Genomic DNA, 27292 nt, shown 5'->3' with positions numbered 1-27292 from the left:
CAGACCTCCATCCTTACCACAGAAAGCTTATGAATAGCAAACTTGTAAAAAGAAGTATACAAAAGGAAACATCCATATAACACAGTTGCACCCTGTAGACGAAGCATCCCTTTGAGACTGCCCACAGTCAGATATGGCAATTTCTCAGGAATAGGAAAAGAAGCTCAGATGTCCGCCCACCCACACAGCACTCCATCATTAGAGTCCATGGTTTGTGTGGCTTCCGGAAAGAGCCGGGTCCCGTAGTTAGAGGACTCGCTGGTACAGACGCCAGGAGGTGCAGGCCGTGAGGCAAGTCATGTTTGATTGTCACAATGTTACTACTCTGAGACAATGAATACAAATAGAGCAGTGCAGCTCTTCATTGAATCAAGTAACTCCAGTTTAATAGAATACAATTTAGTGCATTTCAGGATCTCATTCACAGTTCCACTTCTCTCCAAACTCTTTTGCAACAGAAAGAAACCAAAAAGCTAAGGAGAAAAGAAAGCTCCAGGTGACCTGTCCAGACAAAGTTCACACTTTCACAGGTCTGTGAAGAGACAGTACAATGTCTCCAGCGGCTCCCCAGAGTGCTCTCACTGACTTATTTCTGGAGTGGTTTGCAAGAATACCACCGGTCCCCTGAACTAACCGATCTCAAATGCCTGTGATAAACTTTGATTCATGTGTCCACCCTGTCAGCCAAGCAGATCACCCAAAGCCTGAACTTGCAGTTTCAAATCCTGGCCCCTGTATGTAGTGATTCAGGGCCCGAGTGTCAGCACCCAACTGACAGCCCCGTGGCAAGACTCTGGGACAAGGCCTAAGGCAGGTCAGAGGTGCCCTCACCCAGGCCCAGGTGCCTTTGGTTTGGGGCTGGCCTATAGGCCAGAGATGTTTCTAGAAAGAAGGCAGCAGGCATCTCAGGTGAGCCATTCTAACCCCGAGCCTCATGACACTGCAGAGGGCTAGAAGCCACACCAAATGGCTAGCGCCAAGCGTCGCATGCATCTAGCTAGTGGTGGGGTGTATGTGGGGGACAAACAATTGAGGTGCAAGTCATCAGGGCTGGAAAGGCTACTGTTGGCTTGTCCTATAAGGTCTCAGGCAGAGACAGGGCAACATGCAGGAAGAGCCATTTACTCTTCATCCTGAACCGGACACAAATTAGTAGTCATGGTGGGTGTGGATGGTCTCCTGACATCTCTTGAACTGCATATGAATGTAACTCACTGCTGGGTCTAACTCTGACTTTTCTTGATGGTGTAAAGGCATGGCTGGATCAGAGGCAGGAAAGATTCTCAAGGAGGGGAGTCAAGGTCAAGGCATCTGTGAAGACACCTGCATTGTTTCTAGAAGAAAGTATTGTTACATTGTTGCAGGATGTTATCCAGCAGCCTGCATATTCAGAGCTCATTAGACTGTTTCCCGGGGACAGGACCTTACAGCATCTCAAACATGACTCATGGATGTAGTCACCAAACACCCACAAATAGCAAGTGGCTTCTTTCTCTGGGTTAAAGGTCTTGTCAAGAGGAAAGTGTCCCTGATCTCTGAACTGCCCACACACTGACCTCATTCAGCCTTCCTAGCTTGTTACCCTGCTTCTTACAGGATGGTCACCAATCAGAATGCTAACACAAAGCCCTCAGAGAGCAGCAGCATAGTGCCTAGACGCTCCGTGTGGGTACCGTGAAACGCCGTTGGCTATCAGGAGAATGGCAGCCAAGGCTATAGCTCAGCCAGCTTCAGAGAGCCCTACATGAGGTACATGGGTGTGACCAGGGACCGGGGGTGGGACACCACCTGGACAGTGAAAGGGTTTCTCAGGGAGATGGCAGGAGCCTTCATCGTGGCTGGCTCTTGAGCCTGAGTGGTAAGGAGACCACGGCCCAGTCTGAGCTGACCTTGTGGGGGCCCCTCTGCTGGGGAACCTGAAGCAGAGCCCGTCTGGCAGGCTAGGCCCTTCCTCCCAAGGCCGCCAACCACACCAGTTCCAGAATGCCTCTGGCTCCTGAGCCCACTGCTTCCAGCACGGGCTCCCTGGAGACTAGCAAGCTGCTTCAGCAGCACTTCCAATCTGAATCTGGGCATGACATCAGCCATGCCTATCAGTAGTAGGGTGTGAAGGAAAAAGAGAAAAGCACTATTTTGAGATTTATTAATTTAATAGAAAAAATCAAAGGGGCTCTCCTCCCCCTTTCCTTCTGAAGCAGATGAAAAGCAAAATCTGACCCCACCAAAAAAGAAAAAAAAAAAAAAACCAAAAGCCAAAACATAGAACCCACACCCACATTCCTAGTGTAGTTTTTATTGCTCTCAGAAGCACTGTATTGGATAAGCAGGGGGAGGCCTAGGAGGGCAAGGCCTGCAGCCTGGACTCCCTGGGTCATTCACAGACTCAGCTGATCTCAGAGGCTCAGGGCTTCTGTGGAAGTCAGAGGCATTGGTGAAATGGTAAAGGCTCTGAGCTTGCTTTATCCGGAGCCAAGTGCATGCACGGCAGGGCCCTTTATCCTGTCTCTTTCGGATTTGTGAGGTGACAGTGAGTGTGGGGAGGACTGAGACCTCAGGCAGACAGAAAGGCAGAAGGAAAACCCCATCAGGGAGGGAACTGGCCCTCGGGAGTGCCCAAGATGGCTCACAGTTGGCAGAGGCCAGGGCAGGCAAGCCTTCATCTGGAGGGGAGAGATTCAGTGTCTCAGTTTGCTTGACTTGACCCTTCACCCTTACAAGCAGTCATGATTGTTGCTGTCGCCCAAGAGTGATAGGAGCAGTCCATGACTACTCTGCTGTGCATGGACCGCAGAGGCCAGGGGCATCTTCTGTAAAGTGGCCATGCTGCCTCACCAGGTCCCCAGCACTGGGGGCCGTGCAGACTCAGGCCCCGGTCTCCTCTCGGGCTTCTCCAGGTCTCCTTCTTCCAGTGTGCCCTATAAATCTTCTCTGCCTTTACTTTGAACTCTGGTTGCAGTATGCCAGAAAGAATACCCGGTTTTTCCTTGTTAGAAAACATGAAATGACTCTAAAAGGGCCCGTGGAAGGTTCCAGACAGAAGGTAAAAGTATATGATGGTGTTTCCCCGAGAACCTAGGTCTCCCAGAAACCAGGCAGGCCTTCCTGTGCTAAGTGAGAAGGAAAATGTGCCTCCAGGGCCAGCCTAAGGGGCCCTGGCAAGGCACCAAGTGCAGGCAGAGGACCCCTGTTCTCTACCAGCACAGCTTATGTCACTGAGGTGGTAGTGGGCAACAGTGGGTGTGGACGGCAGCCATGACACTTGCCTGGGTAGAGGCAGAAGAGGATGAGGACAGGGAGAAGCTGCGAGCCAGCCACAGACGAATTTGGAAAAATAAATTCTAATGCTAACAAGCACTAAAGGTGTCTGACTGAGAACAAGGAGCCCTGATGGAGACACCACCTCCTGAAGAGTGTCCCAGGGGAGTCCCACGGCTCTGAGGTGTGGGGCCCGGGTGGTCTTCCCATCGGGCCCTGTGCAGGACTGCAGCCTGCTGGCCACCGAGGACGAGGGGAGCACGGAGCTGGATGGAGGTGCTGTATGAACTCAAGGATTCCACATTCTGCAGAGTTCTCGGGCGTTCACTTTAAAAAGAGACGTAAGGTGCTTAGACACAGCCCCCAGACAGGCCGTGCCAACGGTGCTGCAGAGGATGGAGGGGTGGTCTTCAGCCCCCGGGCAGGGGAGGGGCAAAGGGGCCAGATCTACATTCAGTGTGTGCTTATCTCTAAGAAGTCTTCCTCCCCCCCAGGCTAGAAGCAGAGGTGCCAAGCAGGGCAGGACAAATGAGCTCTGTAGGACAAGGATCCAGCTGACCTGCCCCCATGAGGACAGTGGCACCCATGAAGAGCCAGTGTTCCGGGGTGCAGGGCACAAGGTGGGGGCCAGGTTAAGTTCCCAAAATAACCGATAAGAAACAAAAGCCTCATTCTAAGTTTAAGAAGGGAGAGCAGCCAAGGCCGCCTCTTGGAGGCGGAGTTCTGGGGGAGCCCTACGGCCCCACCACCTTCCCCAAGCCCGCCTCTGTCCCCGCAGAGGGCCGATGGGACCCTGGGTGCTGGCTGACCATCTTCACCTGGCAGCTGAGTTCTTTGCTCTTGGCTCAAGTTTTGTTAATATTAGTCACCAGTTAATAAGAAAAATAGTCTCTAAGTGTCTCTTTCCCTCGCTCTTGTGTGTTCGGTTTTTAATTGAGTTAATTGGATACCGCGTCAGGTTATGGGTGTTCAATCAATCACAGCATTAATTATTCCTTTTTCTTAAGCTCTTGGTTGCCGTAGCTGGAGCCTTTTTCTATCTCAGTTACTCCTATCAGTCTTCGGACTCCGAAGGAAGCTTTAAGGACAAGAGAGAGAGGAGAGAGGTTAGAGGTTAACCTCAGGAGGGCACTCTAGCTGGTCTTGTCACCCCCCCACCCCCAATCCTTTCCTCCCAGTGTGTGGCCACTCCAGTACAGAAAGCCATACAAGAGTTAAAGGACACAGACCTCCACGGTCCCACACACAGGAGCCAGAGGCACTCAGTTCCCTGACCCAAGGTGCTGCCTCCAGGGGCCACCAGGATGGGCCATCAGTCCTGGGTATGGTGGTGGCCCAGTGACCCCAGCATGTAAGTGGCACATCTCTTTACCTGCTCCCACAAACCCCAAGAACGTCAGGATGAGGAGCGGGGATCCACTGGCAAAGACGCCCAGGACAAAGCTGAAGAGGGGAGAGAGGAGGATGGTGGCCCAGCACAGGAAGTTCACGAGGGCCCACGGCCTTCGGGCAGGCTTGATCCGCTCCCCTGGGAACAGGCCCTTCTGCTTGTACATCTCTTGCAGGGCATCCTGACAGGGAAGGGGAGAACAGGAGGTTGAGATTGCCAAGTGGGACTCTGATGCAGGAAAAACTCAGCAATAAAAGCCGCTAAGACGCGGACCACAGAATAAAGCCTGCCTGCCTGCCTGCCTGCCTACCTCTCTTTCTGTTGTTGTTTTTTGAGACAGGGTTTCTCTGTGTATCCCTGGCTGTCCTGAAACTCACTCTGTAGCCCAGGCTGGCCTCAAACTCACAGAGATCCACCCGCCTCTGCCTCCTGAGTACTGGGATTAAAGGTGTGCACCACCACCGCCCGGCTTCACTGTAGGACGGGGTGAATTCTGTCATTTGGCCACCATGGACAGCACTGAGGCAATGCTGGCTGCAGCTGCCTTTGGCATTGGAATGAGTTTCCCCTGACAACCCCCCACAGGAGGATTTCAGGGTCCCATGCTGGCTTAGCTCCCACGGTTTCTTTGGTTTTGCTTGGGTTTCTCTTTCAGCAAGTCCATTTTGGGTATGTGGAAATGGCTTTTGGACACTGGTTTTGTATCCTGGAACTTTAGGGAATTTCCCAGTTCTAACATTTTTGACAGTTTTGATGTTTTTCTAAATGTAAGGCTGTGCTGTCCATAAACAGTGTAGTTGGACTATCCTCCTTTCCAATATGGACTTCCTTCAACACCTTTTCCTAATTGCTCTGCTAAGACTTCTAATGCTACACTGAATGGGGAAGATCTGACAGACAGACAGACAGACAGATAGATGTTCTGAACCGCAGAAGAAACTCTTTCATCAGGATGATGGGTGTGTGGGTCTGTGAGTCTGTGGTCCATGGTCTGCGCTGTGTGAGCTAAGAACCTTCGACACCTACTTTGTAGGGCAACTGTCATAAAGGCGTGGTAAAGGAGGTGGCAGACTTTATCCAGGTTTCCAAACAGGTGGGCACAAAGCCAGCCATACCATGATCATATGATTTTGATTCCCTGTTTGTTGTTTGTATCTTGTTTTATTCCTGTTAATACTAATTCCATCACTTTGTTTAATCAGTCTTGACCAGAGTTTTCTATTTTATTATTATTATTTTTTAAGATAGGGCCTCAGGATGTCCAACCTTAGTTATCCTGGAACACTGGCCTTGAACCTCAAACCTCTGTCTCTTGAGTGCAGGGATTAAAGGTGTGCTCTACTATACCTGGCTCCTCCTTTTATTATTTATTTATCATGCATTGGTGTTTTGCCTGCATGTATGTCTGTATGAAGGTGTCGGATCCCCTGGAACTGGAGTCAGACAGTTGTGAGCTGCCATGTGGGTGCTGGGGATTGAACCCGGGTCCTCTGGAAGAGCAGCCAATGCTCTTAACCACCGAGCCATCTCCCCAGCCCCTTTATTAATACTCTTGAGGAAAGCAGATGGCATGCAGAAGGGACCTGATACGAGGTGAGCGCTGTACACCGAGCACGCGGCCGCAGCATCGCTCTGCTCGCAGGCTGGTTTTGTTCTCCACGCGCCCTAAGACCTTTCCACTGCCCTGTTCTGTTCATTCTTTTGCAGGTCTTCTTGGTTTCCATTTTCATCTTTACACGCTCCTTTTTGTCAGTATCTGCTACTTCTCAAGTTCCTCTGAGGACTTGGATTGTTCTGTCGGGCACTGGCAAGGGTTTGCTCCCTTGGCCATTTTTTTTTTCTTTTCTTTTCTTTTTTTTTTTGGTTTTTCGAGACAGGGTTTCCCTGTGTAGCTTTGTGCCTTTCCTGGAACTCACTTGGTAGCCCAGGCTGGCCTCGAACTCACAGAGATCCGCCTGGCTCTGCCTCCCGAGTGCTGGGGTTAAAGGCGTGCGCCACCACCGCCCGGCTTCCCTTGGCCATTTTATCTTGTGGTAGCCTGCAGCTGGCCTGCAGCTGGGTCCCAACTGTGCAAACCCTGAGAAGTCGGCCTCTGGGGTCTCCTCCCTCCAGCTGTGCATGGGTCTCCTTGGGCAGCCTGAGGGGGCTGTCTGTGTAGCACTTTCTGTTCTAGTAGCTCCATCTTCTGGAACTGTGAGGGTGGGCCAGGACAGTCACCAGGGAAACATTCTTCAGCACAGCGGAGAAGGTAGGTGGGGACAACCTTCCCTAGGCTGACTTCCTAGAAGGATGGGCCTCATGTGGACCACAGGCTACCACCTTACTATCCTGTGCAAAGTCACCTCTCACCATCTGATCCCTTGGAGGCTTACAACTCAGGACTTCGGGGGGACCAGCAAACACTAGTAAGACATGTAGCATCAGCACAGGCCCCTCACCCTCAGGCCTCACTCTCTTCCCTCCTTGGTCTCTGGAGCTCCCTTACTTCCTTGGGAGCTGCTCATAGCACTGGCCAGAACTTTGTTCACTATGGGCTTTTCTGGTCATCTGAGTTCCAGCAATGCTGAAGTGGACACTTATTGCCCCGGGAAATGGGCATAGGGTAAGCATGCACTGTGGAGTAGGACCTGGACATGTGTGGTCTTGGAAGCACCCCTTGGCATCTGCTGTGGGACCCCATGACATAAACATGCTGTTGTAAATCTGGGGGATACCCACGACATAAGCATATTGTTGTAAAACTGGGCAATGTCTGCTACATGCATAAACTTCCTCTTATATAAAAAGGAACAAATATGGTAAAATGCCATCAACACAGTTTCACGTGTGGGGCCCTGTGCAAGGCTTCTGTACAGTGAAGACACCAAGTGTTGGGCCAGACTTCGTACTTCACTCCAGGGCTAATTTCTCAACTTTTAAGAAAAAGAGGAGAATCCAATGCAGGTGAGGACCACTTGTGTTTGGTGTCCAAAGGGGAACCACGTGGGACCTGCCTACCCTCCTTAGTACCCCACCTGCTTTGGAGGTGGGACCCAGGCAAGCAGGAGCCTTTACCTTCTCCTGGTACAGCTTGTGAAGCCACTGGGCTGCGTCGTTCTCATCCACTGGGATGTCTTCCAGGGGGAACCTCCTGTTGCATCAGGAAGACCAAGAATAAAAGTGAGCCAGTGGAAAACATCTGCTCAAGGCTGGGAGGGAGCAACTGAGACAAGCAGACTTCAAACTAAGTTCCTGACAGTCACCTGACACACTGGAACCTTCTGGGCACAGCCAGGGCCCCCTACATGAGGGCTGAAAGATGCCTCTATATCTGTGACACCATGAGCCACCTGCCTGGCAGAGAGTGCCTCGACTTCCCCATACAGTGATCACAGTGATGTTGGTCTTTCCCAACACAGTCACTGTTGGAGATAATCAAGACAAGTAGCTGTGGTGTTTGACCTTGACTGTCACCTTCCCTGGACTGAGAGACAGCAAAACACACCTCTGGACGTGTCTGGGAGGGTGCTTCCAGAGGGGCTCAACCTGATCCTTTGTTGAATCCACTGATGGGTTCAATTTTGCATAAACTATTGGGAGGTCCTGCAACTATGGAAGGTGGGGCCTGGCTGGGGTGTGCCTCTCAAGGGTATATATCGGCCCTCTCCTCTCATTCTCTTCGCTTCCTGGCCACCATGATGTAAGCTGCTCGGTTCTGCCCAAATGCTCCCCACCCATGATATATGAGTCTCACCTCCACCCCACAACAATGGAGCCAGATGATCATGGGCTGAACTCTGACACTAGGAACAAAAAAAACTCTTCAGGTTGTTTATGCAGAAGTAACCAACACAAGGTGAGCTGAAGTGCCCAGAAAGGAGGGAGGGAGGGAGAAAGGGAGAGTGAGGGAGGGAGAGAGACAAAGAGATGTGAGGACAGACAGAGACAGACACGGACAGACGCTGCACCTGGGTTAAAGACTCTACAAGTCTCGAGACTATGGAGAGGTCAAATGTTGTGGAGTACAGCCACATTATCTTCAATTCTTTTCAGTCTCTTAGAAAGCCATCCGCTGCCCACCCTGTGCCTGACCTAACATCTTGGCAACTATCAAAAGCTTACAATGTATTCTAAGCAGATCACCAACTCCCACCAACCCAAAGGCTAAGATGCCATGAGCTAGTCTCCAAGACTTGAGCAGACCCCCTTGCTCTACCTGTGGCTCCTACCAATGCAGTAGATAAATACTTCCTAACTTCCTTTGCTCTGTAACTAGTAAAAATCTCACATAGCTACTTCTACAGTGGAAAATGGCATTGGGGGAGACTTGTACATGTGGTTTGGGGCCATGGTCACTCATACCTGACTCTAGAGTGAACAATCTCTTGTTCCCTTTGAGGTAAGGGTGGTTTCTGTGCCAATAATTTTTTGTTAGACACAGAGGATCACAAAATTACATCCCAGGTAGGAAAAGTATTCAACATTGAGAATTTTAATCCCAGCTTACAATAAATGTTTCCATGAGGACCCTGAGCTGTCTGAAGTCCTATCCTGGGAATCTGTTGGTAAACAAACAGGTGGCACCTAGCAACTACAAGTGGAGCCTTTTCCAGTCACATGGCTCAGCCCCTGCTGTGAGAATAACAGTCGTGCGAACTACAGGCGTGCTATGAAGACCTTTTCATCACTCTTACAGTAGAGACCCTAAAGAAACAGGAATGCTGTGTCCATGTCCCTGCGGCTCACAGGCATGTCTGGTAGATAGAATGCTGCCACATGTGGAAAGCACATCTCCTCCTAGAAGCATCAGATGGCGTCGAGCATCACTGCTCCCAAGAGGAGCATCTCAACTGCTGTGCTTGACCTGAAATTACATGCCGAGAGAGTGATGTGGAGCCACTTGTAGGGACAGCCAGCTAGGACCCTGTCACCTGAGAATAAGTGTTTGTGCCGTAAGCGTCTTTAAAAAGCTAGACCCAAGCTGGGCTGTGGTGGTGTCGCCTTTAATTCCAGCTCACAGGAGCAGAGGCAGGTTTGAGGCCAGCCTGGTCTACAGAGTGAGTTCCAGGACAGCCAGGGCTACACAGAGAAACTCTATCTTGAAAAACAAAAAGCAAGACCCAGATCTGGGCATGGTGGCCCACACCTTTAATCCCAGCAGTTGGGAGGCAGAGATAGGTTCACGGTCAGCCTGGTCTACATATCAAGTTCTAGGCCAGCCAAGGCTACATTGTGAGACACCATCTCAAAACATAATAACTACTATTGGAAGGAAGGAAGGAAAGAAAGAGAAAGAAAAAGAAAGCAAGCTAGCCCCAGTAGTACATTCCTGCCTGTAATGCCAGAACTTGGGATATGGAGCAAGAAAATCAGGTGCACCAGGCCAGCCTCAGCAACACAGTGGCTTTGATGCTAGCCTGGGCACCAGACAGGGAGGTCCTGCATTCCACAGGGAACTGCAGTACTTCACGATGCCCAGGAGGTGGCACAGAGCGGTTGTGTTCACACAGACACACAAGGACTAGAATGATCAATGCCTCCTCCTCATGGGGTCCCATCCTAAGTCCCCCAGGTGAGATCTGCACTCTCTGCATACTGTGTTTCACACTCTAGTGCTTCCTTTGTCTCACTACTCTTGTGCTTTGAAGCCAGTAAGAAGTCACATGGGGACACTTAAACACAAACACTGTGAGTCTGTGTGATCGCCAAGAAGACTGCCGAATGAATGGAGGAGGGATAGATACAAGGTGGGTACACAAGACAGGTGCTTTGTTTTCAGACTTCACTTGCCTGGATGTAAATGGAACTATAAGTAGGGGGGAAACTGCTATGATGAGCTTGGCTCTGGCTTGGCTGGCTGGCCCTCATGGTGGCCCACAGTTTTTTGTTTTTTTTTTTTCCAGAGAGAAAAGCCACATGAAATGTCCACAGTCTGAGACAAATCTGTGTATAAAACTGAGGGCCTGAGGGCCTGGGGCTGTGTGGGCTATGCCTAGGGAGCTTTCCACTTCAGCACACACACCCCATACTGGGTGGAGCACAGGCCACACACCATGTGACTCCAAAGTACCATTGCAGGCTCATAGCCACATCAGGGTAAGAAGCAACAGCGTCTGAGTGGGCAAAGTATTTAAGGCTGTGTCTTCCAAGGGCTCCATCCATGCGCTGTATGGGGAGGATTTGTCACAGTCAGGGGGTGTTGCTAGGGGGCACCTCCCACAGCAAGAGGACTGCAAAGCTCAGACCTATTTCATAGCTCTCCCATATATGTGTGTGTGTGTGTGTGTGTGTGTGTGTGTGTGTGTGTGTGTGTGATGCCACACATGCATACACACTATCATATACATTATGAAAGAAGTAAGCATAAAGTAAAAGATGACAAGATACATGCAGTGGGGTCCTGCCTGCTTCCGGCTCCTGACAGCTAGGGCTTGATCTCTAGTTACCCTGAACTTCCCTCGAGTAACTCCACCATCCAAAGGCTAACACCAGCAGGCCAGCACAGAGAACAGAGGTCCCTTGAGGCTATGCACAAGCAGGCTTGCCCTGTCACAGCTCCTAGAGTGCTGTCACCTTCGAGGGAAGGCCCTTAGCTGTGACTGCAGGGCCATGCTGCGTGGTAGGAAGGGTGGGTGCATCTGTGCAAAGTCCCTGGTCAGGAGCACGGAGCAGCCCAGGCCTCGGCGAGCTCTAAGATGCCCCCTGGAACACAGCTGGACATATCTACAGAAATATCACAGAGGAAAGGGCAGATGGAGGAGGCCTCTCTCATCACAACTTGGTGTCCATGTGGGGCACTTCAGCTTGATGGGTGACTGAGCAGCAAGAGGGGCTGGATGAGGGGGACCTGGACATCCTGCCAAAGGCTGGCTCTGACCTGGGGCAGTTAAGCCATGGACAGAAGCGTGACTGGCCTCTGAGGGGCTTACTTCTGGACAGGGACAGATTCTCAGTCACTGTCCTCTACCCTAGTGCTATGGTTTTATTCCCTACCGTCTCTCAAAGATCATGTATTAGCAGCTTGGTCTCCGAGGAGGCCCTACCTTAAAAAAGTGAGGCCCAGTGGGAGGTCCTGGGTCATGGCTATCTCTGGAGGGGTCAGCACAGTGGGAGGTCCTGGGTTATGGCCATCCATCCCTGGAGGGGTCAGCATAGTGGGAGGTTCTAGGTCATGGCCATCCATCCCTGGAGAGGTCAGCACAGTGAGAGGTTCTAGGTCATGGCCATCCATCCCTGGAAGGGTCAGCACAATGGGAGGTTCTAGGTCATGGCCATCCATCCCTGGAAGGGTCAGCACAGTGGGAGGTTCTAGGTCATGACCATCCATTCCTGGGAGGGTCAGCACAGTGGGAGGTTCTAGGTCACAGACCTCTGTCTCTGGAGGGGTCAGCACAGTGGGAGGTTCTAGGTCACAGACCTCTGTCTCTGGAGGGGTCAGCACAGTGGGAGGTTCTAGGTCATGGCCATCCATCCCTGGAAGGGTCAGCACAGTGGGAGGTTCTAGGTCACAGACCTCTGTCTCTGGAGGGGTCAGCACCACAGCCCTCCTTCTTCTACCAATTGACTGATGAGGTGATTGCTATGCTCAACCACGGGTTGTATTCCTGCCATGATGTGCTGACCCCATACTCTACCAGAGCAACAGAGACTCAATCATGGACGGAAACTGTCAAAACCCTGAGTCTAAACCAAGTTTCCTCTTTGTAAAGTAATTGTCTCAGGTGCTTGTTACAGTGATAGGAAGCTAACACACGTGGCCATGGAAGCCCCCTAAGACTCAGGGTTAATTCACACAGTCCCTTGGAGTCAACAGTGGGCTGGCCCTTGCTGGAAGATGAGCAACATACAGGAGAGGACCTTAGGCTCACCTGCCGACTCTAACCCAGGGCAAGTTCCCAGGATAGGACACGGGTCCTGAACCTTGCTACCCATCCATTACAAAGTCCAGGAGGAAAAAGCCAGCAAGCTTACTGTTTATGTTCACCACCTCCCTCCTGGAAGCTCCCACACAGTGTAACTGGAAAACCAGCGTGAGCTCAGGTCCACTTAGCGGACCAAGCACAGGCGCCAAATGGAAGCCATTTTGTGGGTGGATTGTTTCCTCAGGAGACACAGCGGTGAGCATTACCTTGGCCACGGCCATGGCCAACACTGAAACATGACTCCACCCACCCTGTCTAACCTTGATTTTGTGTTCAAGAAGGCAGGCTGCCTCCGTCTGAGGTCTCCGAGTGCCTCAGACAGTTCCAATGGGTGCTGACAGTGGTTGTGTTGGGGCAGATGGCCAAGCAGGCCCCACAGGCCTGGCCATCACCTGGACTCTGAAGAGCAGGCAAAGCCTTCCTCAATCAGAACTTCCCGGGGACGCCCAAACCACTATCTGGAGGTTACCACGCCAGATCAGAGGCGCCTGGTGACAGTGTCACTCCACCAGGGGCTGTGCAGGAGGTCCCATGTCACTAGTTCAAAGTGAGAGATCGGGGGTTAGCACTTAGTTCACCAGACCGTGACTGCTGCCCAGAGGAGAGCAACTGACACCGGCAGGGTTGGGGAGAGAGCTTTCCTCAGACAGATGTGCACACGTGTCCACTGAGGCAGGGAGGCATACAAGAAACGACCCTCACACCGGCCAGGGGAAACGCAGCTAGGGACACTCGGGCTCCTGTGTCGCCTGTTTCCATGTCCTCAGGAGTCCCGCAGAGGGCCACAGCAAGTCCTGACAGCCCGTGATGAGCGCTCACCTCACACACATGTCTGCCTCATATTTCTTTCCATAGAGGATTCCCAGCAGGGACGGGGTCTTACTCCCTCTGAAGTTCAGGGTCACATCGTAGATAGCTGCAACTGGAGGGAGGAGACGGGGCCAGTGAGCGACAGACAGTGGGAGACACCACAGCAGTGACATCACCACCAAGCAGAAAAGCCACTTTTACACTTGGGTCTGCCCCTCCACATGCAGGGCGTGGGGTGACGATCTTCAGCTCCCGTCTGGCTGTGGAGTACTCAGACCCTCTCTGCTGGTGGTTCCTGCGTGCACAGTGCTCTCGGGCCCCTTCTGTGGCTTATGTAACTCCATCCAGGTGAACCAGACATCTCTGCTCTGACATTCTCCTTTATGATATTTTGCATTATTTACATTTTGTTATTTTGACAGTTTCCCACTAAGTAACATTTTATCATCCTCAAAGAGATGAGAGGATCTGATAACATGTCAATCCGACTTCCTCCATCCTTCCCTGTGCTTTGGGCATATTTTTTATAAATATATATATATTAGCTTTTCTTTTAAAACAAAGGCTCATGTAGCCAAGGCTGGTCTCAAACTATGTTACTGAGGATGACCTTGAACTCTACAGTCAAAAAATGATCCTGATTTCATCTCCGGAGTACAATGACTGCGGGCCTGTGCTACAATGCCTGTTTTATGGAGTGCGAGAACACAGGACCTGGTATATTCTAGGCAAGCCCTCTACCAACTGAGCAACACCCCAAGTCCCATTTAACTTCTTGCTGCGTCCAGTAGCCTAGAAGACAGCGGCGGACTCCAGCTTCTCACCGGGGTCCTGGTCGCCTACCTGTCCCGCGGAGGCACTGGACTGCAGTGGTGAAACCCTTGGTCCGGGGCAGCAGGTGATACTTGAGTGGGGGCAGCCCCTTGGCGGCGGCCACCTCCATGCTGACGCGGTGCTTTTTCTCCGTGAAGCGCGTTCCTTCGCAGTACAGGAGAAACTGGGCGCAGAACGAACGCAGGGTAGGGAGAGGCAAGAGGGTTATTCCGGGACAGCAGGGACGGAGCCAGCCCTGCCATTCAAGGCCAGTACCATGCTAGGTCTCACACGCCCCAGCAGCATAGCATGTGCTGCTGGATGTATCGAGACAGAAGCACAGAAGCATCCAGCGACAAGCATGTGGTGTCATTGAAACGGTATTTTATTTTGGGGCTGCAATCTGCACGCCACTCACACAAACGAATGCATACAGAACAGTTTTCCTGAAAGACCTCTCCAGAAGAGAAACCCAAAGGTGTCTCTGGGCAGCAGCCTTGGATCAGAAAACAGAGCATCTATTGTCCCCGAGCACGGTGTGAGAAATGTGAAGTAAGAGGCCAGGTTTCCAACAGTAGACAAGAAAGAAGATGAGATGTGCTATGCTATGCAAGGATGGCTCTCCTCCTTCCCTGCACCCTAGGAGGGTGTGTGCCAAAGCTAGGCTTGCAGCAGAGGGGACAGGCGGGAGCTATGTCCAAGGGAAGAGGCCAAGTCTGAAAGATCGGGTGGGATGGTCGCATGGGCATGTGTATGCACAGGTGTGTGTGTGTGTGTGTGTGTGTGTGTGTGTGTGTGTGTGTGTGTGTGTGTGTAGGCTAGAGGTCAACCCTGGGGGTGGTTCCTCAGCACTGCTCACCTTGTTTTTTGAGACAGGGTCTCTCAATGGCCTGGAGTGTGCCAAGTATGTTAGGCTGGCTGGCCAGTGAGCCTCAGAGATCCACTTGTCTCCACCTCCCCAGTGCTGGGATTATCCCTATGCTCACCACATCCTGGCTTTTCTATTTGGGTTCTGGTGCTCAAACTCAGTTTCTTACACTTGTGTGGCAAGCACTTTACCAAATGAGCCATTTCCCCAGCCAGAGATTCTACAGCTTACGGCCGTGGCACACAGGAGGACTGAGTCACGTTCACAAGCCACTGCCATCCAATGGACATGCAGCACACTCACCCACATGTACTCTGGGTAGTCCGCCAAGCGCTTCAGCCCCATCCCATGGACATGCAGCACACTCACCCACATGTACTCTGGGTAGTCCGCCAAGCGCTTCAGCCCCTCTTTGACAATGTCCCGGTCTTCCTCCCACTTCCTTTTGCAGAATACGATCTCCAGGAAGTACCATGTCCAGCCGATGAGAGGCACGCACAGCAGCTCCCTCTTAGCCAGCACCTTGGAGCTCTGCGGGGAGCAGGGAGGTCAGTGGCACCTGTCAGAGGTGGGGAGGACCTGACCAGAAGCCCCCACAGCCAACCCAGGGGTTCGGGCCTCGCTTTCCTGGTTCAAAGCATTTGCTATAAATGGGACCCTGGCTTATCCTTGGATCATCACCCCTGAAGCACATATGGGGGCAGGCATCTCAGAAACTATTCAAGAGCCAAATCTTGGGGGGAGGGCAGGTGTACCAGGACATGATGAATAGCACGTCAGTTCCAGGTCCCTTCCTGACCTCCATTTGCCTGCCATGGTTTAGGGGCTTTGGCTCACTGAAATCCCTGGCTCTCTTAGTGTAGTTTAAATTCTTCTGAGGCCACTCAGCTAACTGTAATTAATTATTCAGCTGGTCTTGAGTGGGATCCTCTGGAAGGTAAAAGGAAGTGACAGGAAATGAAGTCACAGCTAGTCCCAAGAACAGGCAGGAAACTGCAGAGGGTGCCACACAGAGGAGACATCCCCCTCATCTGCCAGACTGCTCACTGTTAAGGGGGCAAGTCAAGAAACCTCCACGGGACCAGCCTCTAGAGTTGGGAACTTGCGATGATCTCAGATGTCTCCTCCTGGGCTCCCATTTCACCAGTACTCACCCAGCCCCTCCCTGAACTCCCTGTGAGTCACCCCCAGACCCAATCACTCACCCAGCCCCTCCCCGGTCCCATTGCTCACCCCCAGCACGCCAAACCGCTCACACATGGTCCACCCACAAAGGAAGTCGATCTCGAAGTTGTGGTTAAGGATGACAACTGCGTGCTCCTTCCCAAAGTGGTCCACGGTGGCCTGGTCGGTGAAGAGAGTGCACTCCGTGCAGGACCACCACTCCAGGAGCATGACCAGCTCTGCGGGAGGGCGGGGTCAGCACTGCAAGATGCCTGCCCAGTGCCCCCAACCCCCAGGTCTCCACAGGTTCTGGGAGTGCAGTCTTCTTCTTCCTTTTTTTTTTTTTTTTTTCTTCGAGACAGGGTTTCTCTGTGTAGTTTTGATGCCTATCCTGGATCTCGCTCTGTAGACCAGGCTAGCCTCGAACTCACAGAGATCCACCTGGCTCTGCTTCCCAAGTACTGGGATTAAAGGCGTGCACCACCGCAGCCTGGTAGGAGTGCAGTCTGAAAACCTACTTTCATTTTCATCTAAAGGGGAACTTTCTTCTAGAAGTGAGTTATAAGCGCTCATATTTTAAGCTTTCCCAAATCACAGCTACGTCGTCTAATGGGAGCTGGGTGGTGGCAAACCACAGAAGCAGGGTCCTGTAGACCTAAGTGGATCCCACTGCCTCAGTGCACAGCCACCAGCCACTTTGATAGCTTCTATGCACCATCACATGTCACATGACCACTGGCTTGCTTGTGTGAAAGGATGGGAGCTGTGTCCTCAGTGATAGGGAGGGAGAAGCCCTGCAGGGCTGTGGAATTAACAGCTGGAAAACGACGCTGAGGTGGACATGGGGACTCTTTGGCCTACAACTTCCTCTGGTGTCAGCTGTGGTCCATATTCAGTCTTGCCCACCCCAAGCCTATGGAAGAACACCTATGAGATCTACTGCTGCCCAGGAGGCTGAAGGGCCCCCGAAGGCACCCTAAGGGGTACTATGGCCAGGAGCTTGGAGTGTACTCAGTGGCTGATCTCAGCATCTCTGCAAGAATGAGGAAGGCCACCAGAACTCAGAACTCAGCCTCCCCCTGCCTGCAACTCATAGGCCAGTGGCAGATTCAGGATGGACCAGGACTGTGGCACTGCCTGTCCTCTGGAAGGTTTAAGGGAAACACATGTTCACCTTCATAAGAAGGTCAGAACCAGAATGTTCCATGGTAGGAGCTTTGCATGTATTTATTCAGCACAGAATTTAAGCATAAATGCATTCTGGTAGGAAGTACAAGAGGGCAGGTATCCCACATGGGCCCCATGGTCTCTAGGGGGAGTCACACCCATCATGGCCAGGCACCTGAGGAGGGTGGACCAGGATGTAATTACCACATGTAGGACAGTCACAGGAAGCTCCATACTTCTGGCTCTGGACACTGCTCTATGAGAGAACCCCAGAGTGCCCTGCAAAGAACTGCCCCTTGGGAATGGAGCTAGGGAACACTGCCTGCCTCAATCACAGAGTCCACAAGCAGGGTGAGGCCTTGGGGACACAGGAGCTCTCACATAGTCCCAGAGGGGTGCCAAATGGTGTAGCTGCTTTAGAGCATGGCAGAGGTGGGATGCTTAATGTTTTCCAAATACATCAGCAATTGGCCAGAAGAGCATCCCATACATGTGCCTGAGAACCACACATGTCCACACAAGAACATACACAGGGGAGGCTCTGCTGCTAGAGAGTCACCGTCCTCCAGTCCAGCACAGGTTACCACCCAGTCACAACACAGAATGAAGTGCTGAGGCACGATCACCCGGAGTCCCCAAGGACATGCTCCTCCATTGCCATGTACCCTCCAGTAGCATATTGTATACTTTTTTGTGTACCTGTTCTTTTATTTTTATTTTTTTAATTAGAAGTGCATTTGGAAGAGAGTTCTCTGGTACAGAAAGGCCACTCACTTTCTTGGTGTCTGTGTGGGCGGCCTGTGGAGGGATATGGCCAGGACAAGCCTCTACAAGACTACCTGGTTAGCTTTGGGCCCATATAAACAAGACAAGATGAGGATGCCTGTGGGGAATGGACGTCTATAGAACTCTCAAAGTCATAGTCTTACTCTGCGGAGCAACTGAGTCAAACTGGCATCATGCAAACCGCAGGTAGCCACATCCAGGCCAGTGCCACTCCCGTGGGGCACAGGGTGGGAGTAAGTGGCTGTCTGCCCACGTTTCTCATACAGATGTGCTCTCGTGCATCACCCACACAGTCGTGACTGAGGGGCACCCTTGATTTTTACTGTGCACTGTATTGTGAATAGGCAGAAGGCCACACGACAGACACTGTGTGCTGGAGGCTTGGTCTCAGTCACTGGACCTACTTTCTCCTTGCTTTTGCTGGTTTGAAAGCACCCACAGTGCTGTGTTGAACCCTATAAAGTCTCCTTCCCTGTGAGTCACACAGCCTGATATGGAAATATCATGTGGTCGAAGCTAGTAAAGTTACTCTGGACACCTGTTCACAGGGCTCCTGGAAGGGTGTGACCTCAGAGAGGCTTGAGCTTCACCTAGCTCTATTCTGGGATGGAGTGTCAGGTGTGGCCCTGTCCTTACTGCCCCTTGAGAACCCTGACAGGAGAAGCTTCCCTTTCCCCCTGGAGAGGAACCCTTGCACAAAGCCCAGATGGGCGGAGACACTTACGGCTCCAGAGGGAATAGGCCAGGCGGCAGTTGATGCGGCGGTATAGCTGCTTGCTGATGGGCCAGAGGGCCAGTGTGCACAGCTGGGTGAAGTTGATAACCAACCCGCTCACCACAAAGACGAAGCCAATGAGCAGGTGCACCACGAACTGGGTCTTCAGGTAGGCAAGCAGGCCCATGGTCGCTGCTCAGGGGCGGGCGCACGGTCCTTCACTGAGAACAGCCGTCCTGCAAGCACAGGATGTGGAGGTCAGTGTATGCAGGGACCAGGCATAGACTGTAGCCTGGACAGCACTGTCCTCGTTCAGGGCCCTGGATAGGAGATGCCCTGTGCCTGGCTCAGAGAGAGGCTCCCTTTGGAAAGCTGAGGAACAAGCATCATGCCTATGTGCATCTCACACAAACATCACACACTACCACCATACACACACACATATATGTACATGATGGCTTTCTGAGGCTGGACTATTAGGGTGGCCAGCTGCCATGCCCTAAGGACATATACCTAGCAGGTGTCATGCTTATGATAGAAACTAGACTTCCTGCTGTGCCAGGAACCTCAGCTCCAGCCAGATCTCCAGGTGACCAAAGCCTGTGGCAGCTTAACTGTGACCGCAAGAGCATCCCAAACCACTTGGCTAAGTCACTGGTTCTGTAATTTGTTAATCCAGAGGTAGAAGAGAGCGCACTGTCTGAAAGGACAAAACAGAATGGGGACAAGAGGAACAATCCTCAGACACAGCTGTGCTCCAGGGCCCATAACGAATGTCAGGTCACAGTTTGTCAAGTCACGAGACCCCACAGAGTCTATGCTGTTAGGACTGTGTATAACAGGTGAATGGCCTGGTCAGGGTCACACAGTGGCCAGCATGAAGAGATTTCATTGTTATTCAAATTGAACCTTTATCAGTTTTGATAGTATCCATAGCTTTTCTTCTCCTGTGGAAACAAAAGCAAAACCTTGTCTCCAATGTAACAGGGGTTCCTGGTCCAGCTTCAAGGTCGATGTCCCTGGGTCTAACAGAACCTGACAGGGGCAGACGGACTTAGCCAAATGCCAGCCTGGAGCTCAGCTCAGGCCCCAAGACCACTGTTCTATTTCATCACCCAAGACATCTACCTGCCTGCCTGGTTACCCACACAGAACCATCCACCACAGTGTCCCACAGGTCATCCGACATATGTCTTTGCTGTAGACCACTGACCTCAACTATCACTCTCTACACCCTACACACCCCAATGATAGACACAGGGCCTGCTTTCTCAATGCTGCCCACCCCCACCCCATCCCCGGACTGCTTCCTTCCTGCTCTGTTTACTTCAGTGCTGTATACAAGAATGCCATTCCACCTTCATGCCATATCCTGTTCTGCTCAGCTCTTGGCTACAAAGTTTCTGATCCATCAGCACAGGTAAGTGTGGGGAAGAGCCTGGACTCAGTGACCAGAGTGTTGGCCCAGGTGCCTCCAAAACAAGTTTTTTGTTTGTTTGTTTGTTTGTTCGTTTGTTTTAAAGGCATGGGCTCACTATGTAGCCCTCGATAGCCTAGAACTCATAGAGATCTGCCTGCCTTTGCTTCCAGTGTTAGAGCTTAAGGCATGCAATACCATGCCCAGTACAAAGCAAGTTTTAAAAAGTTATGCATCCTCCACCTGCCTCTGCCTCCCAAGTGCTGGGATTAAAGGTATGCACCACCACCACCCCACTGAGTTTTATACTTTTTAATCATAATGATTTTTCCGAAACTTTTTTTGGGGGGCATGGTGGCATACACATTTAATCTTCTAGGATTACCTGGGAGGCAGTGGCAGACCTGGTCTCCATTGAGAATTCAAGGCTAGCCAGAATTACACTAAGATCCTGTCAAAAAAAAAAAAAAAAAAGAAAAGAAAAGATTTTCAACGGTCTGATGGCAGAGGCCCATCATCCCAGCTTGCTTGGTAGGTTGAGGCAGGAGAATTGCAAGTAACCTGGTTAATTGCAAGCTGAGCCTGGTTACTTTTATGTTAATGAGACTCTAGGTAAAAACAAAAAGTAAAAAGAGGGCTTGAGAGATGGCTCATTGGCTAGGAGTACCTGCTGCTCTTCCAAGGGACCTGGATTTAATTCTTAGCGTCCACGAGGTGGTTTACTCTAGTCCCAGGGTATCCAAGAGTGCCCAGACATACATTAAGGCAAAATATCCATACACATAAAATAAAAAATAAAATGAAAAAAATTAGGAAAAAAAAGATTAAAAAAAAAAAGTTATGCATCCTCAGACCATTTCAAGTTAACACCTACATTTCAAACTCAAGTTTAAGTATACAGAGTGTGTAGACTCTGGCATGCTATAAAATAGGACTTTTTAAAGTAGAGTTTTAATCTTCTCAGTGCAGCCGTAGACCCTGACCAGCCTAGAAGTCTGTGTTCCCGTGCCTGTTCCCCAACCTCCGTATGCAGACACTCCCCTGCTTGCTCCCTGGCTGCATCTTTCTCCTGTTTTTGCTGCAGGATTCTATCACCACATGGCACACCAAGAGTCTCTTTGGCCTGAAATTATGCTTGATAGCTTTTTATTGATTACTGTGACCTACTGTCCCAGCAAAACTGTGAACTATTTCAGCCTCATTTGGACACTTCTGGCACACAGGCTCAGAAATGAGGCATCTCAGAACTCCACACTTGAACTGTCCTGTGAGCTGGGGTCACCTACTTGCAAAGCCGTGATCCCAGCACAAGCTTGAACTCTCTGACAGCAGCCCAGGACATCCATCTGCACTCTGGGGACACCTCACAGCACTTCTCACTAGCAGAAGCACAGGACATCCATCTGCACCCTGAGGACACCTCACAGCACTTCTCACTATCAGAAGCCCAGGACATCCATCTGCACTCTGGGGACACCTCACAGCACTTCTCACTAGCAGAAGCACAGGACATCCATCTGCACCCTGAGGACACCTCACAGCACTTCTCACTAGCAGATGCACAGGACAGCCATCTTCTGGGGACACCTCACAGCATTTCTCAGGACTATATCTTTCTTTTTCACCATGATCGTGATCCTGAGAGCTCTGAGGTCTCCAAAGCCATCTGAAGGGAATACTTCCTCATGGTCACTTTAGGTTCAACACTTTTGGCCAAGACAATTCCACAGAGCTGACAGGAGCTCACTTACAGAGGCCACCTAATGTTCTACCACCAGAGAAGTGATGCCATTAGACATTCTTGGCTTAAGAGCATGGTGTCAACTAGTCACCATAATCCCTCCAGGGGCTGCCTGAGGGTGGACTGACCCTGACCATGAGATGTGTCATCTTGAGTCTGCCCTGTCATCCTGCAGAAGCATGACACTGTCAGACTCACAACCTCTTTCTCCCCTGCCCCTCTCAACCTCATGATTCCTGCCCTGGCATCTGGTACCTGTTATGATGTCTGGGCAGTGGTGTGACTTACGACCTCCGTGTCATCTTTGAAGACTGGATGTGACTAGAGGCTTTGACATGTTTCTGAAGCCTAAATGCCCAACAGCTGGAGGACAGGGTGGTCCCTATAGCTCACAGGGTGGTTTCCTGGGCTTTTCCATAACCCTCATTAGATAATGGGTCTAGTGTGCTCCCAAAGCCAGCCTGGCATTAGAACATCTTGTCCCTGAGGGGACACAGTTGCTTCCAGGGTTCATCATGGCACTTGAACAGGCTGTTGGAGCTAGCACCTACCTGGGTCAGAGGATGATGATGGGTAAAAGGCAAGCCAGCCTGGGTTTCCAAGGAGGGAGCCAGTGGCTCAGCAAACCTGTGCTGGTTATAGTGTTTGCCACACCAAACAGCAGCACCAGCATCACTCTGTGTGTGCCTTGCAGGGATCTTACTCAAACCCTCAAATGTCACCTGGAAAGCAGGAACTACAGAGATGCTGCCCCCAAAAGGATGTCCCTGGGGGAGGGCTGGCACCCTGACCAGACTCTCTTTCCATATATACCAGTCACCGAGAAGTGGGACCCTTCCTCAGTTAACTGTGACCTAGGGAGCCCTTGGTCTTTGCGTGAGATATCTGGAGCTCAGGGCATCAGCAGGACACTGAGCCAGCCCACCACACACAAAGAGGACCTTCCCTGATGCTCTGCTCTGATTACCTCCTTGCTAGAAATAAACTGAGTCGCCTCCAGTGGTAAACCCCTAGGACCTCAGAATGTGGCGGTACGTGCAGACGGGGCTCACAAGATGATGACGGCTGCTGTTTCTGAACTGATCGCCCATGTGCTCAGCAGAAGAATGAAAGCACAAAGCCAGGCACAGAGGCACCAGCTCTGCCAGCAATGGAACCAAATGATGGGTCTTCTCTCCAGAGTTCTGAGCCCCTAAATCCCACAGTGCAGCCCAAAGCCTGTGCACTCACACGCTTCTCACAAATACACAGACTTCTTGGCTCCCCAACCTGGGATCCGGGAAACCCACAGGTCCCTTCCACAGCCAACTTCCTGGTCACAGTCAGTGCCATCCTCTCATTCCCTGGGAGCCTCTCCATCATCCTTGGTCCCTTTGCCCTGCTTCCCTAGAGATCACTTCCCAGAGTGTCCTATATCTGTCAGAGCACTGTCTCTCTGGATTCTCTCTCTCTCTCTCTCTCTCTCTCTCTCTCTCTCTCTCTCACACACACACACACACACACACACACACACACACACACACACACACACACTGCCCGGCTGAAGGGTAACAGTCTTTCAGAGAGAGTGAGGCTGGCACTCAGCAGATGGATTGGCAAAGGCAAGACACTGAAATATGGAAAGGGAGTTACTTGTGATGCTCAAGACAGGAGACTCAGTCACAAGATAAGACGTCTGCATGTGGGTCTCAGTGATCAAATTCCAGTTCACAAGACTGACACAGCCCTCCTCTCCCCGTCTTGACCCGTTCATTCACATTCTTTGCCCATCACCACTGCCCACCCCCAACCCAGGCCTAGATGTGCAGCAGGGCAGCAGGCTGAGGGAAGGGCTGGGCCAAGGGCACCCCCCATACACCCTCCCCATCCTGTGTTGTGTGTGGTGAGGGAAGGGCTGGGCCAAGGGCACCCCCCATACACCCTCCCCATCCTGTGCTGTGTGTGGCGAACTCAGCTGGTCCGGAATCAGCAGGTGCCAGAGGAGAATTCCTAACAGAATTGAGTAAGGGGACATGCGGCAGCAGAGACCGGATAGAACCTCAAATTGTCTTCATTCAGGTGTAACACTCGATGTTCATAACCGCCAAGAACAAAAATCTAAAGCCCAACCCCTTCTGAGCAGCCAAATAGGTATGGAAAAGCAGAGCACCCTCAGGGCGGGACCCTGAGCCCTCTCTACCTCCCCCCTCCTCACACAGTTGGGGGCAACAGTGGCTGCATGGCCACAGGCCACATAAGCACCAGCGAGAGGGGGTGGGAAGGGACATGGGGCAGACCGAGTGCTGGAGACAGCTGACTAAGACGGCTGCACTGTCACGTGTGGGGTGTCTCTGGGGGGCAGGCCTGTACCTCACCACAAGGACAGACCCTGTTCCTCAAGGTGTTTAACCAGAATGGATGTGAATTAAACACAATCCAAAGGACAAACTGCAGTCCTTAGGTAAATCCACCAGCAGACCATCTGGTCTTTCAGCATGGTGGGAGATAAAGCGTGAGTCCTTCCAGGCCGTCCATTTTCACCAGCCTCTGAGGGAAAACGTGTCTAACTGTGGTGAGGCAGGAGGTGCCACGAGCACTACCTGCTGCTCTACCTGGCCAGCACTGTCACACTCAGCAAGAGGACGGGGGTGCCGAGCGGAGGAAGCGCAGGGCAGAATCCAAGATGGCGGGGGCGTTGTATGATTCTGGCAGCTCTGGGTCCTGGTAGCTTTGCTCAGCCTGGTTAGTGCCGTGTAGTTGGCTACTAGAAGCTCTACCAAGGTCGAGCTCCGGCAGCTCTGCTGTCTCCCAAGCATGGCCCTGTGGCCACACTGCCGTTTGGGCAGGCAGAAAGTAGGGAGCTAGAAGCCCCAGAGGTCTTCTGCATAGCAAGGGGCGTGTGGGCTTACAAGTGCTTGGTGGGCAGGCAGAGGAAGACATACCAGCCCCTCACGTGTCCAGGCTGGAGGACACAGCTGTGGGCAATGCACCCACACGGTATGCAGGGCTGTAGGTGAAATGTGCTGAGCAACGGAAAATCCAACTGAGTGAGGTCCCATGCATCAGGCTGCGGGGGACCTCTCCGAGCACGCTCTGAGTCAGTCCACACTGCTGCTTCTCAGATGTCGGCTGAACCCTGACCCAGGACCTGGGGTGGCTGCTTGGATAGCGATGGCATTTACAACTCCCAGGATTGCCTTCAGAGACCCTGCAGCCTGCTATGACCTTTGGCCGTTAAATGGGGATGCTTCGGTCAGGTTCCTGGATGATGAGCCCAACCCAGCCCAGGTTACCAGACCCTGGGTTAACTGTCAGCGAACAGGAACAATTCCAGGTGGCCAGAAGCACCTACTTAGGCCCAGATGAAACTGCTGACCCACATAACCATGGTGAAGTGGGTGTGGTCTCAGGTCGCTTAGGCACACCATAAGCCACTTCCATGCATAAGCTGCTTATAAATACTACTGAAAGCTAATTACAACAGCCAAAGCTCCCCTACCACCTTGGAACAAACTGAATCCACAGTTCATAAGAAGCACAACCAGGAAAGAGACCCCAGAGGCTCTGAAAAGGAGCGAGAACAGCCATACAGGGCCACAGCTACGAAGCCTGTCACCACCAGCTGGGCCTGGCCACATCCTGCACAGACCAAGAACACAGGCCCCACGGTCAGGGATCCAGGAACGAGGCGCAATCCTACCCCTCTGGCACTGAGCGGGCAGCCCACAGCCATGGTCTGCAGCCTTGGGCGTCTGTGCTAAAGCACCACCACAGGCCGTGAATGTCAGGTCTCTCACGCAGCAGCTCACACGGGCCTTCTGGGCTCCAGTGGACTTGTGTTTCTACTGGATTCAGACAAGTTTAAAAAGTAACAAAAATTACCTTTAAACTATGGCTGAGTCCATGGGGATCCTGTAGCATTACATTTCATGGACTAGTGGATTAAAAGGTACAATTAAATGTCACACACCAGCCCCTCCAATTCCTGAGAGAACTCTGCTTAGTGGCACCAGAATCACCCAAGGTTAGCTAATAGCACCTGGAAGCTGGACAGAGCATAGCCATTACAGCAGCGTGTATCCCTGGATTCCAAGAACAGAGCCCCAGCCCAATACCAAACCACAAGGCTGCACCTCTCTCCTCCTGGAACAGGTGCCCTGGAGGACACGTGACCCAGTTCTAACGAGTGGGAGGAGAGACAGAGAGGGGAGGGGGAAGGAGGGTCTCCAGATGAGTTTTTTGCTGTCCCAGGGAAGGTGGAAAACACCACTCTGAGCTCCTCTTCCCCTCTGAGCAGAAAGGGACATGCAAGGCCCAGCCGCCGTTCGGGATTGTGAGATGATGTATGTACAGACGCAAGCCCACACTTGTTTCTAAGGGGGAGAAGCCAAGGTCTGCTAGCACTGCGCTACACCCTGAGGTCACACCAGCAGCTGCCCACTCAGGAGGCAAGGACACACATGAGTCTCCAGCTCTGTTACCTTGCACCACCATTACTCTGAATCTACCATTCACACAGGTAAAGCATGCAAAACAGAGTGTGGTCCCAGAGCTGCTAAATGTGTGACTCCAGCCTGCGGTAAGCATACTGCGACAAACAGCAGTGAGACGTCCCTGTCTTACAAGCCACGTTGATTAGGTTTCCTGTTGTGGAATATTATTTTAAGATGTGTTATATTTGTTTATGCTGTGGAAGATTTGTTTAAAGACGCAAAGATGTGTTGCATTCTTTTGTGTTGCATTTGTTTAACTCCATGAAGCTGTGTTACTTTGCCTGTCTGAAACACCTGATTGGTCTAATCAAGAGCTGAACGGCCAATAGCAAGGCAGGAGAAAAGATAGGCGGGGCTGGCAGGCAGAGAGAAGAAACAGGAAGAAAAACCTGGGAAGAGAAGATCAAGGAGTAAGAAAAGAAGAGGACTCCAGGAGCCAGCCAGCCAGGTACACAGCAAGCCATGGAGTAAGATGTAAAGAAAGATATACAGAAATAGAGGAAGGAAAAAGCCCAGAGGCAAAAGGCAGATGGGATAATTTAAGAAAAGCTGGCTGGAAATAAGCCAAGCTAAGGCATTTAAAAGAAAGAATAAGACTCCTTGTGTATTTATTTGGGAGCTGGGTGGCGGGCCCCCCAAAGAGCCAAAGGAATAAAAACAACAACAGTTTCCTGAAGAACTACTTCACAGAGGGCTCCTCGGAGCAGGAGCCCCAAGTCTTGGGGAATCAAAGCCCATCCCACTCTCATCCAGCACCAGGCCTTTCTGAGCCGCGGCTTTGCCAGGACTGCCA

At 51.7% G+C, this 27292-nt stretch overlaps 1 protein-coding gene across 8 annotated transcripts in view; it reads right to left on the bottom strand.

The window, feature by feature from the left end:
* Window positions 1–364: 364 nt before the first annotated feature.
* The window catches only part of Agpat3 (1-acylglycerol-3-phosphate O-acyltransferase 3), a 90112-nt gene continuing 63184 nt past the window's right edge, over window positions 365–27292 (bottom strand). For all 8 annotated transcript variants that reach the window (XM_028860458.2, XM_037199944.1, XM_037199942.1 and 5 more), the window contains 8 exons: window positions 18879–19105; window positions 16271–16440; window positions 15407–15568; window positions 14200–14353; window positions 13366–13468; window positions 7700–7775; window positions 4628–4826; window positions 365–4333 (listed from right to left, as the gene is read on the bottom strand). In XM_028860458.2, coding sequence (XP_028716291.1) covers window positions 4245–4333; window positions 4628–4826; window positions 7700–7775; window positions 13366–13468; window positions 14200–14353; window positions 15407–15568; window positions 16271–16440; window positions 18879–19056 — 1131 coding nt within the window. In that variant the 5' untranslated portion in view covers window positions 19057–19105 and the 3' untranslated portion in view covers window positions 365–4244. The remainder of the gene's footprint in view (window positions 4334–4627; window positions 4827–7699; window positions 7776–13365; window positions 13469–14199; window positions 14354–15406; window positions 15569–16270; window positions 16441–18878; window positions 19106–27292) is intronic.

Source organism: Peromyscus leucopus, chromosome 16_21, assembly GCF_004664715.2.
Source record: "Peromyscus leucopus breed LL Stock chromosome 16_21, UCI_PerLeu_2.1, whole genome shotgun sequence".
NCBI classification, from domain to species: Eukaryota; Metazoa; Chordata; class Mammalia; order Rodentia; family Cricetidae; genus Peromyscus; species Peromyscus leucopus.
The sequence above is the reverse complement of the archived record's forward strand: the minus strand, read 5'-3'. Positions and strand labels throughout refer to the sequence as shown.